This window comes from Myodes glareolus, chromosome 9 (genome assembly GCF_982192425.1).
Source record: "Myodes glareolus chromosome 9, mMyoGla1.1, whole genome shotgun sequence".
NCBI lineage: Eukaryota > Metazoa > Chordata > Mammalia > Rodentia > Cricetidae > Myodes > Myodes glareolus.
In genome coordinates, this window is record NC_142034.1 from 33178492 (window position 1) to 33191864 (window position 13373).

The 13373-nt window shown below is 44.0% G+C and overlaps 1 protein-coding gene across 1 annotated transcript in view; it reads left to right on the plus strand.

The window, feature by feature from the left end:
• Positions 1-13373, plus strand: part of Ankfn1 (ankyrin repeat and fibronectin type III domain containing 1) — a 351197-nt gene that overhangs the window by 300147 nt on the left and 37677 nt on the right. Inside the window, exons 15-17 of the mRNA XM_048446655.3 lie at positions 3941-4107; positions 6735-6885; positions 8372-8540. Coding sequence (XP_048302612.3) covers positions 3941-4107; positions 6735-6885; positions 8372-8540 — 487 coding nt within the window. The remainder of the gene's footprint in view (positions 1-3940; positions 4108-6734; positions 6886-8371; positions 8541-13373) is intronic.

A 13373-nucleotide genomic window follows, 5' to 3' on the forward strand; every position in this document is an offset into this window, starting at 1 on the left:
CCTACCACAATCTTCATGTGGACTTTCTTAGGCTGGTTAGAAAAACCAGCTCACAGCTTTCTCCCTCACACTGCAACATGCGTTCTACAAAGGAGAAGCCACATCTTACTCATCTCAATGCCACCAACAACCTCGCATGATCCCTGACATGTCAGTAGGTGTCCCGTAAAAGAGCTAGACCCCGGGGCTAGACCTGCAAGGCTACTGGGGCTGAGGCAGGAAGACTCCCAAGTTCAAGACGTATGTGGGTTTCAGTGAGTTCAAAGTCAGCCTAAGCAAGTTACTGAGAACCTGTCTAGAAACCAAAGTAAAAGGAGCCTGAGGATACAGCTCGGTGGTAGGGGGCTTCCTCCGCGTGCCCGGCCTGAGATGCCATCCTCAGCACCACCTGAACAGAAACCAGGAGACAGCAATCAGGGCAGTGCTGGGGAGGGAAAAGCGATTAATCATGTCTAGAGACAGGGGACCCCAAAGGACAGGAATGATGGAAAACTGAGCCTGGGAATGCAGGGTAGGGGTTAACTCGGGTGATAGGCGTTCACTTTGGTCTTAGAGGTCTGTCTAGTACTTTAGATTATGTGAATGAGACAGCTTTCCCTTCCAATTCATTTTTCAGGCTCCAAAAACATTCTGACTAATAACGGATAAATGACTATGTAAAGACACCAAAATACATAGCAAGTGCTCGGTAACATTCTTTTTTAAAAATTGAACGAAAGAGTGAATGACTCCACCCCAGAGTGGCGCTGGTTTGTGTGCAACCACAGTTTGTTCCTAACTCGCATTCTGCTTGTGGTCACTTCTGACCCCCACATGTTTTTCTCTAACACCCTCACCCATCCTATATTTGTACCGTTGGGTTTGAGTCTTTACAAGCACATTTTCTTATTGCATTTCAACCCGAATTATGATAGGCTTATGTTTCCAACGTACTGGGTCATTCATAACTTTATTGCTGTTTTCCAGAAAATCGAAACCACACCAAATCTTGGACCTACAAATTTGATATGCACATTCTTGATTTGCTTTGTCCAGAATGTCAATAAATGAGCTGGAAATACTGGCCCTTGGGACCAGTCCCTGCTGGGCTATCACTCAGTCTCCCCATCATTCCCATCCCATCTTCATTATCCACAAATATTCCACCCAGTTGCTCGGCTTGTTAAGGCAATGGGGTCAAGACTCTGCTCTTCCACCCCCTCCCATCCCGTTATCTAGTGAAAGAGATTACACTGGAGATTCCCCCTGCTCCATGACCCCTATTTTGTTGCTATTAGAAATGAAATGTCTATGTGACTTTCTCTTCGCAGAACCACACCGACTGCTCTTCACTGCCTCGGGGTTCCCTAACCAGCGGCAAATTGATGGTGTGATGGTGCTTCCTTATTTTCCCCCAAAGATCAATAATTTGAAGGTCTTTAATTACAAGAGGCATCCCGTGTTCTCCCGCTTCTGTTGCAAAGATAGGCATATTTGTCCTTTCCTATAGTCTTTAGGGACTTTTTCGGTTCTCCATGTGGTCAGAGATAATGACCTGTGGGTCTCCAGTCACATCTTCTCGCACCCCTAGGGAATATATCATCGAACTCAGCTGATCTGAATACTTCTATTTTTTCTTCTCACATTAACCATTTATCACCCTTTGACATCGTTAATTTCCCAAAATACTAACTGTGGCCAGACTTACCTATGATCTGTTTGGAAATGACACGGGAAAAACTACCAAGACCAGACTCACCCACCCTGTATTAATAAGCATCCTTCTTGATCCTAAGATGTTGTTTCAATTTTGTTTTTTCTTTTTGTCAAATGCCTTTTTTAAAGTTATTTAGGCTTTGTCCTGCTGAACACCCTAATATGCTTATCTCTCAACTGTGATTCTGTCCTAGAGATCTGACCTCCACGTTGTATATTAATTTACACACAAATATTTCTGGCAGAAAGCAATTTTAAAAACCCAGCCTTATTGTTAATTTCATTGTCTAGTTCAAGAAGAAAACAAAGGAACTTGGTATAATTCAGTGGCAGAGCACCCTAGTATGTAGGAGGATCTGGGTTTAACTCCTGAAGGTGCAAAAAGAAAAACAGAGAAGAAAAAATGTGTAAGCCAAGTTCATCAAATGCCTCCACTACCCCATTAACAAAGCTGAGGCAGGCCCAGTGTGATGCTCTATTCTCTCGCCTGTCTTCCTGGGCGTCCATGGAGGAAGCATCACAGCATGTTTTCCTGAGGGCCAAGAGTTCCCTTTAATGCCGAGCACCTCAAAGGTACTCAGCGCGTGTATGGACAGAAGAGAGCGTGCGAAACAGAGTGCACCACAGGCAGAGGGCTCCACAGTGGGGATCCCATTCCCTTCAGAGAGCATCTGTCCAGGGAGCCTTGTTCCTTCCTCTTCCACCAAGATTTCTGTGCAGGTTCAGGTGTCTGCTTTGGTTTTAATTCTTGTCTTCCCTACATTTAGTGGTAAAAATTGGTTCCCTTTATTTTGCTCTCCTAAAAATTTTGTTCATCTTTTTTAACATTGTTTTAACTGAAAAGTCATAATTACAACCATTCACTGAGTACGAGGTGATGTGTTTATATATGTATACAATGGGAAATAATGAAATCAGGCTAATTAGCATATCTGTCCTCTCATTTACTTAGCATTTTTTGTGGTCATACATCCTTTCTGAAAGCCAGGTTAAATGCAGCCGACAGAAACCTTTCTCTATAATCAGTTATGAGACAAAACTTTCTCCCTTTTTTCCCAAAGCTCTACTGCCCAAAGGCAGTTCATAGATAAATCTACTGACACAGGAGTGGGGAAGGGGAGACTATCAGTTGTCAGCTAGCTGAATGTCCGCAGATACACAGAGAGACAAAAGTCATAACCCACAAAATTCCCTGAAAACTGATTACAGTAAACAAAATCCCATTCAACCATATAATTGTGCTTAACTCAGCACACCCAGTCATAGTAACAACTTCAGTCAGCCTTCGAAGGTTGCGGGACGGCTGTTCTGACAACATAATGCAAAGTCACTCAGACAATGTTTTAGTCTTGTAAAAGATGAAGTAGGGTAAGTATGTGGAGCTGATTAGTAAGGAGATTCAATCAACTTCTTTGCAAAACTATTGAGCACTGAGAATCCAGACATGGTAGGACAGCGAATGACTGAAAGGCATAAATGAACAAGAGCTTCTTAAGGACATGGCTTGCTTAGCAACATTTTAAAGGTCTCGGGAAAAGAATACAAAGACTTCAAATACGTTGTAAAACTTGCTTTTTTTTTCCATAATGACCCGAGGACAATCAAATATGAGAAGTGTCATCAGCTACCATATAATGGGGTCTAAAATGTTCATCCAAAGGAACCAATGCTTGACTCATTCTTTCTCCACTCTTGAAATTAGTGTGGAACTACAAATACAACCTAACTATTAATGGTTGAGAAAAATTAAACGAACGACTTGGTGCTAAGTTGTTTGCATTTTTTGAGATAAAGAATCAAACACTTTGTTTTCTACTTAGATTCTCTTTTCAATGGTTTCCTTTAGACTTTTCTACCTTAATTATCCTGAAATTAAGAATAATGTGTTTTGTCAGCATTTACACAAATGTTCACTTCCCCACAGCTAAGCTATAAGCCCTCCAAGGATAGATTCCACACTGGTAGAAAAAATTCTCTTTACCATCTGCCTCCCCAGCAGCAGCCTATTCACAAACTTAGCCTTGGCACAGAAATCTGAGAAAAAGAAAACATTCAAAACATATATTAAAGGCTGATTACCTGACTTGGAGAAGGTGTTTTCCTGCAGACAAAACTAGCTATAGCCTTACCTTACCCTGCTACTCCTGGCGGTACCTGAGGTTCCTTACCTCACCAGCCACGGGTCCTTGAAGAACAGGTTGTGAGATGGCCGGCTGGTTTCACTTTGTCTCTCTTTGCCCTCCAGGATATTCTCTCCTATCACAAAAGGAGCCATCAGCGTCTCTCCCCTGGGCTGTATCTAGGTTACCTAAAGCTATGTAGCTCCGTGGATCAGATCAAAGTGCTCGTAACCCAAAAGCTGCCCAACATTCTCTGCCACGTGAAGATCCGTGAAAACAACAACATCTCCAAGTAAGTGGTCCAAAGCTGGGATTTTCTTTGGTCTAATGTGTCCAAAGGAAAGGCGAGTGTTGGATAACCAGTGGGGTATCTCTGGGGAGATCATCTGCAGCATGTTGGAGTCCTAGCATCTGGCATAAGGTCAACCGAGAGGAGCAGAGTCATTCAAGGGAGGCCCTGCACCTTCACGGTCCCTTCTGCTTCATTCGGGGTGCAAGCAATGATGCTCTACCGGTTTGCCAACAAAAACATGTCTTTGTACACTGTTCCCACCATCCTTTTTCACCATTGGAAATAGTTGTGCTTTCTGTGTTTTTCGTTTTTGATATCGTCGAAGACAATGGCATCTAGTGGAGCGACCGCTCCTCCCTGATCTAAAGAAGCCCCACTCACTTTCAGGCTACCCTCTCCCAGCTCCCTAGCTTTCGGACCTTCTTATGTTTTTTACATGTCTGGCAATTCTCTAGGGAAAGAAAGAAGTAACAAGGCCCAAACTTCCAGAAATTTCTCCTATGGTTTGGCTGACTTTGGTGACTGACTTTGTTAGTTTTGGGAGAGCTGCCTATTTTGGTTAATCGGGCTCAACTTTATCGCTAACCATAATGGCAGGCCTCTCAGTCATCTGCTGTAATGAACTGAATTGTGCTCAACATAACAATGAAGGAAAAGAAGGAATACATCATAATAAAAGCAAAAGTCTCCAGGTTTCTTTGAGTTTCACAGAAGGCAAAGTAAACTCTCAAATTCTTTACAAGTGTGGGTTTGCTTAACAAAAACAAATATGGCCCTTTGAAATTTGGTCTCCACCATGGCAAGACTTTAGCAAGTACACTGTCTCACCGGGTCGCATAAGCACTGCTGATGGCAATGGAGAAGATGCTTGAAGGGCAAGGGGTGGGGTGGTCTCGTTGAGAACGCTCTGACCACCATAGCCTCTTCTTCCACTTATCAATTGCACCCGGACTTTAAGTCTGCCCTCTGGCGGCCATTTCAACAATCACTATCTAGTATCTTCAGGGTCCTTTTCAGAAGACAGCAGGGCTCATTTTGTGAGTCGACTGGGCAGCGGTCATTTCCATTTGTTTCTGGATTTGTGTCGTAAAGTCTTAGTCGCCATCTTTTAGTAATTATAGCAGCAGACTTTCCCTTCCCAAGGACCCAGACTCACTTGTACAAAAGATTGCACCAGCCTTCATTCTGCAGTTTTGATCCACCCCCCCCCCCACACACACCCTCTTCAGAGCCCACACTGACTAGTTAGTGGCAGTGTGGTTCTTACTGGTGATTTTCTAATTTGGTTCCAGACCCCATTTTAGTATCCTTTGGAGTCTGTGTATATTGTGCTAATCATAAACCTCTCATCTAGTTATGTATCAGTGATGGGAAAGGGGAAATCATTCCCAAGTAGGCCCTCAAGGATTTCAATTCGTTGTGAAGCTAAAAGTATGTCCAAATTGCAATAGGACTTAAGTTTGATTTTTTTTTTCTCTCTCTCTCTTATTGGAACAAATGATAGATTTTTCCATAGTCTTGTCCAGTATGAGGCTTGAAATGAAACAGATCTCTTAAAAACAGAAACTTTTCTAAGAGGGTGGTTAAAGAGAGAGAGTGTGGGGTTGGTGATTGACTTGTTTGTTTCTCTTGCTTTGCTGCTTTTTTTTTCTTTTTCTTTTTCTTTTTTTTTTTTTAATGAACTTCCTCCAGTACAGTCAGCTTGGTTTCTGACCCAGAGACTGGAGCCCAGGCTGGAATGACCCTTTGGTGAGAGCCTTCCACCACGAAGAGGAAGGCTTTCCTTTGGCGCCTAGGCTGCTCTTGAGGGCCCATTGCTGCTCCCTGCAGAGCTGGAAGGAGAACGTGTTTAGAGACTTGTGCAGAATACCTGTGGAAACAGTGTTGCCGGAGGCACTTACCTTGATCTTTTCAGGCCCTTTTTGAAGGGTGGCTTTTGGGGGACCAACCAGATGTTCTTTTCCCCCACCACCATTCTTTCTTCTTGCCTTCTGCTTGACAGTTGGAAACGTTCATTAGGAAGAACTATAGAGCATGCAGAATGAGGCCACAGATGACTGGTTTGGGAGGAGGAAGGAAGCAGTGATGTGTGTCCCCTGGTTCCTTTTATTGGAATTGTCCACTGTTCCTGTTTGTGATTCCCCTCGAGCTTTTGGAAAGGGAACAACGAAACCAAAGTAGCCAGCAGGATGACAACAGGCCGGGGCTGAAACGGGCTGTGTGGTTTGTTGCCTGAGTGGAATTGGGGTCCTGTGGTTAGCCAGCTGTGGAATTAACCAGTAGATGCCCCTGTGGTAAAACAGAGGCTCTCAGGGTTTACAGAGACAGGAAAACAAGGACAGTCGGGAACTGAACCAACACCTGAGAGCTTCGGTCGCAAAGGCTGATTCATATAAGCCATTTTGACCGACTGTTCAGAGGCGCAGGTGCTTTGATAGGTGAACTAAGCTGAAATCAGAAAGCGCCCCCGTGAACGCCACTTAGGTAGCAAAAGGTTCAAGTTTCACAGCTAGGCTTGCGTTTTAACCACCAAGAACTGATCGTTGGGGTTCTGGACACCAAGAAAGTTGTGCGCTGTATTCCGAACTTTTCTTTTATGTCTAACTTGAACTTGACTCGACATACAGAGAAGAATGGGAGTGGATCCAAAAGCTTTCTGGCTCGGAGTCTATGGAAAGTGTGGATCATACCGCGGACTGCCCCGTGCAGTTGTTCTTCTCCGAGCTCCAGATGGCCGTGAAGGCGCTCCTGAAGCAGACCAATATACCTCTCCACCAGGTACAAGGCTTTCCCATATTTATCTACGTTTTATGGTTCATGGAAACTGAGTTATATCATAAAACCTACTCAAGAGGCATATATATGTACGTATGTTTATTGTCGTTTATTTAAATACCACTCTGCCTATACAGGCATGTTTTGAATTTAATGCCTACCACTAGACCCAGGCTGGGCTTCAGCTCCCCTTCTCTTGTTCCTTCATATCAACCTCTTCCAAGGTTTCCAGAACCCACTATGGTGTACTTTGACCAAGCAAGGAAACACCCTCTAACCGACCCTGAAAGATATCAGCATGGAACAGCATGGACCATGAGGATATATACATATACTCATGCCTAAATGAAAACAGTCTAGTCAGATACACAAATGATTTAAGAGCGAAAGGATCGCCATGGGATGTAGAACAATGGCCGGTTGATTTCATGCCATCTGTTAGTAACAAAACCATTATCTAAACCAAAATATGCCGATCTCTCCTCCGCAAGTCAGAACTTGAGCATACGGGGAGTAAAAATGTGTTGTGCTCTGTCTAGTAGTTTAATACAGGCTAGCAGCATGCTGAGCTCAAGGGTGGGGCTGTCTGCTGTGTGCTTGGTTATGCCTTCCTTCATCATCCCTGTGCCGGCACCACGACACAGGTTCCCAGAGAACCGAGTGGATCCTGCCTTGGGGAGCTCGTTACCGCCTGGGCTTGTTCTCTTTTAATAAGAGAAAGAGCTACAAATTGACCACACAAAGGCATGGGGAGAAGTCAGAAATTCCAGAAGTGTCCTTCTGTTAGGGTTCTGCCGACTCTAAGTCTACACTTCACAGCCAGTCCAAAGCAGCCAACGCTGACAGAGACTAAATTGCGAGAGAGGTTAAAGGCATGAGGGGAGCCACTGGGTTGTTCAGGGGGTGGCTGGCCCCGTGCTCACAAGGAGAAAAAGTAAGAGCACAGCAGCTCTCCCTGTGACAGTAGGTTCTATTAAAGGGTTTCTTGGACCTAGCAGGTTTGAAGCAGCTCGTATTTCATTGGTGGCTCGGGCTATACATACATGTTGGGAGAAGGCTGTTTAACTGCATAACAGTGCATACAACATTTTTTTCTATACTTGTAAATTTTTCTCAGTCCTTGGCCAGAAACTACATTTTTCCCCCTTAACCAACTTAAATTGAAACTAGTGGATTTTTAATTCAATCCATTTTTGTTGCTTCATGTAATTATATTCATCATTTTGAAAAGACCACAGAATGCAATCATTTTCTGCTTTTATAAGAAGCATAAATGTTGTTTTCAGAGTTTATGTGGAACATTACTGCCTTAAATCTTGATTTTATATAGCATTATTAAATGGGCTGAACCCTAATATTTATGCTGTATAAAAATCCCAAGCTTGAAGTTGTGTAATTTTGTTAGATGTTTTACGCTGGTTTGGTGTTGTTGATGTAAGTGCCGTGTTGTAACTCTCCTACTTTTTCCTCCGCGCGTGTCCCTCTGCAGGCAAGGAACTTCCGCCTCTACACACAGGAGGTGTTGGAAATGGGTCACAATGTGTCCTTTCTTCTCCTGCTCCCTGCCTCAGACGACGTCTGTACAGCCCCAGGACAGAATAATCCTTACACCCCACACTCAGGGTTTCTTAACCTCCCTCTTCAGATCTTTGAACTAGGTATAGTGGCTTGTTTCACCTAGAAATGCTAACCCAGCCTCCTTATAATAAAATCACAAAGTAGTATCTGTTCCCCCTTGTCCCAGTGGAGGGTCAGTAAATCACGTGATGGCTTTGGCAACAACCCCTCCCAGAACTGTGTACAAGTGTGAGCAAAAGCAAGTCTCCCGGCACTAGCCTGAGCGGTGATTACTGAAACCTCATGAAGGCCCAATGGAGAGAAAGGAATTCCACACTGAAAGTGCAGTTATCAGACTTACTTACTGCCTCCCTCCTGACGTCTTAGAATATTAATACAAGAATGATGTGTTCGTGAATATGTGCTCAGGCTATGCCCCCGCCTCCCGCAGCTGACTGAGAAAGAATAACAACGAAATTAATATGGAGAGTTTATATCACTTGGAACAAAAAAAAATCAACAAGTAGTCTTGATTTATGAAATAAACAGATTGCTATTAAATAGCAACCTAGACTCAAAATAGCCTAGACAATTGGAGACATGGACAAGCTCTCCCAGGATGCAATACTGTGACCCTAACGGAAGGAATCTGGATGGTGTCCCCATCTTGTCCTCGCTTTCAAACTGAACAGCCTGGCTGCAGTTTTCTGCAGAGACCCCCGCTGCCCACTGAGAACGCGAACAGGGAGGCTTTGTCTCCTTTCCGGTGCTTCATCTTGTAACAGACCAATAAGAGGCAATTAGCAAGGGCTCCCTCAATTCAAATAAATTGCCCAATTTGGGGGTGGCTGAGCAAGTGGGTGGGTAGAATGGAGGCAGACCTGTTTTTTGACTGCTCCCAAACCACCAGATTTAGAAACACACAAGGTGATTGACTGAAACTTCATTCTGAGATCTGGGCATCTGAATCAGAACTTAAGTCTTTGGGATAGATTGTTTAAGCCTCTCGATTGCCCTCGCTCCGAGAAGTTAAGACATCCAGAGGGTGATGAATGGTCACTGCTGTTCCCCAGAGGTAGGAGACGTCCTAAGAGAAGCTAGAAGCAGACGGGCAGAGATTAGACAGTCCTAGGTCCCCCACTGTACGACACTGGCACTCATTTAGCCTTACCACATCTTTGCTATGTCACATGATCAACAGTGACCAAGCCACTCCCCAAAGCCCTCATTGTGACCACTTAGTTCACTCCCTAGCCAAAAACATGACTAGCGTGCATCTCACAGCGCTGATAGGGTAAGATACAGTTTGGGACCCGCCTAGATGTCTAGTCAATAAGCAGCTCTCGGGGCACTGTGGAGACTGAGAGGTAAGCTCAGCACAGACCCTACACTCAAGAGACTTGGTGTGATGAAGTAAACTGAGAGTGCAAATTATCACCAAATAAGCCATAACACACCAGACATCGTAGGTATTCTATAACTGAAAGGTAGCAAGGATGTGCTTCATCTAGCCAGTTTTCCCAGAGAGTCGCAGAAAACCTTCATGCAGGAGGGCATATCTGGTGCAGCTGCTTAAGCATGGGCAAGTTAATAAACACAGATAAAAAGGAAAGCTTACTTGTCATGGTGAGAAGAACTAGCAGAGACGTGAGAATGTAGCAGGAAGAGTCAGGGCAAGAGCAAGAGGCCCGGTCTGGTTAGATCAGAGAACCGTGCAGCACGGGCAGGATGTCCAGCTGGACAGGGAGAAGGGACCGGGCTGACTTGCCAGAGTCAGGAGAGATGTGGAAAGTGGATGAAAAGCAAAGACCAACACCTTCAGAGCTGAGTTCAAGAACCCAGTGGTGGGATGAGAGCTTATGGTCTAAAGAGAAAAGTGTAGGTATGAGAAAGTGAATGGAATCAAGGGCCAGCTAACGCTACCAGGGCAAAGGAAACATCCCGAGCGCCCTTATCAGAACTATCAGAGACCAAAAACATAGTTTGGGTGCTTTAAGCTTTAGATAATATTGAATTTGAAGGTGCTAAATCAACATCAAAGTGAACATATCACACTGGCAGCAGAAATGCAAAGAGCAAGCCAGATCTAAACAGGGAAACTTCAGCAGAGTCTACAGTAGCTGCTAGAGCCAAGCAAACACACAGGATTCCCATAGGACAAATAAAGAGAAAAAATAGACGGAGAGCACTTTATTGTGGAGCTAGCCAGTATTTCATTCTGTGAAAGATGAATGACACCTTTTCCCTAATTGCAGGTGTGTGTGTGTGTGTGTGTGTGTGTGTGTGTGTGTGTGTGAATTTGTGTCTCCATGTCTCAGTGGCACCGGTGGCACAATCAATGATTTGGAATCATTCATGATAGATAGCATATGCCTGCTAGGACCCAGCGGGACACAAACCTTTGAAAGAGTGCTGCTGATCCTGGGAATGTCACACACTCTTCTTGGCCAGCCACCCTCTGCCATGCTGCTCCCTGTTCCTCTCCATGCTGCAACTGCTGAAGCCCACTGGCATACATTTTCTTCCCACCATTCGCTTGGTCACCCACCAACAAATAATACCATGCGCCAGGTATTTCTAAAAGGCCCCGAAAAGCCTGTAGCTCCTCATAGAGTGCACATCCTAGTGGGGGTGGGGGATGGGGCAAATACTAAACCAACAGACAGAGAACACAAACGTAAGAGAAAGAAGGGCTAAGAAGAAAAACAAATCATGGAAAGGAACCAGAGTGTCGTGACGGGGGTTGCGACTCTGTGTAGGTTGACCTGGGAAGGCCTCTGTGAAGGAGCTCCATTTGAGCAGAGACCTGACTCTTCCAGGCAACAGGAAGAGCAAGTGGAGAGGCTTTCAAGTAATAGTGGGCGTGGACAAGAGAGCAGTGTCCATAGTGCGAGTTAAGCAAGGACAGCAAAGATAAGACAGGAGGTCACAGTGGGAGAAGCCGGCTCCTTCAACACATACAAACTCAGACAGGGATCTTAGCTATCCTTCTACGCATTTGGAAAGCATCTCAGTGAATAATTTTAAGCAGTATAGCGTTAAAAGCTCTGCAAAATGCGGTAGAAGCCTCCCCACCCCCACCCCTACTCTCACCCCTTCCCCATGCCCTCATCCCCACTCTAAGAAAGAAAGCTTGACTTTGTTTAATCCAGAATTTTCCAACTTCATCTGACCAGAACTGGAAACATTTTTGGCATGACATCTATTAAAAAAAAAATCCACAAAACACACACTTAGGGATACAATGCCCTAGAATAATGTTCCTTGAGGTTTAATGTTCATAAGAATCACCTGGAGAGCTTGTTAAACTATGGATTCCTGGGGTCTCGCCTCAGTGATGCTGAGTCAGCAGACTGAGAAGGAGCTGGGAAAAGAAAATGGACATTCCTAATAAGTTCTCAGGTAAGAGTGACGCCACAAATCCATAGCTTACGTGGTTCTGCCTAGGACTCAGAGATAAATACATAAATACGGACTTAGAAATGCAGGCAACAGAGTAATATAGTAGAATCCAACTGTGTCTGCCTCTTTGATCTGTCTTACCTATCCTTATTGCTAAAAGCAACTGTGAGACCATATACACAGCCTTCATCTATGAAAAACAGGCCACAGATCAAAGCCTGTGCCTCACAGATCCTGGTTTTAAAATATTTTTTTGCTCAAGTAAGGCAAACTCTGATACTCCTTTGGCCCTCCCTTATCACTGTATCATGAGCTATCTAACTGATTAATGACTGCCATGTAAGTTTCCAGAAAAGACCACTTGGTTGGGCTTGGTTCTGTTGACGCTTCCAATTCTATTAGTGTTTTGTTTAAGACCATGGATAAGTGTTGCCAATAAGTAGTAACTGATACACTCCCTAGTTCAATGTTTGTTGTACCAGAAATAAGTTTTAAAAGATTACATGTACTTAGTAAGAGTCATGGCAAACTCTACCTTATCCTTTAACAATCAGCATTTTCCAAGAGGCAAACTTTCTTTTCTTCCACTAGACATAGCACACTAAAAATATAATGACATTAATAAATTAATAAATTTATAAAATTAATATATCTATTTAAAAATTAATAAATAAATAAAGAGTTCCTACTGTAGGAACTCTTAAGCCTTGCTATATTGGACCCATGTCCCTCTGAGGAAGATGCTAAGAAAAAAATTAACTATGCCCATCTACTCTAGGTCATTCCCTAGTAAATGGTAGAGATACCCTAAGCATTTCTGAGAAAGAGAAGAATGTTTTTGGAAATTCAGTCCAAACCAGGAAAAGCTTTAATAACAACAAGGGAATTCTAATGAAACTTGAAAAGGTGTGAATTATGGGAATATGTAAATTATAATAAAGAAGTGCATTATATTTCAATTTGACTTGTTTAAGTCATCAGCCTCTACCTCATGGAAGGAGTTGAGATTTGGCAGCCCTGCCACGTTCCCACTAGTGACCTTAAGTGACTCATAAATAACGTGCTGACCAGCAATGGAAATCTGCATCTGTGCCTAGTCCGGCACCAAACAGATGTGGAGGGGGCAGAATGATAAAGAAGACTGGCCCCCTGTCTCCAGGAGCAAGAACATTGTTTCTGAGGGCCATTTGTGATGCCAAAACAGACTGACATGTAGATGCTTCCGAGTACTGGACAAGCAGGGCTGAGGGGTTTCACCAAAGACCCACTCCTCTTCCTACACCTTAGAACTAACTCTCCATCAATCCCTTAGGCAAAAGCAGAATAGGACCCTTGGAAAGTCATAAAACCCATGTGTGGAAACCCTTAAGAAATGTGTTCCCAGAAGAAAAAGAAAAGCAACGTCACAAGCTTAGACACACTACCCAAATGACGTGGCCTTTGGAGGCTCTGCCTAGCCTGCACGGAAGAGGTCACCTTGCCCCGACCCTGTGGGTAGTCTCAATGAACAGCAAGCCTACAATGAGAAAGGT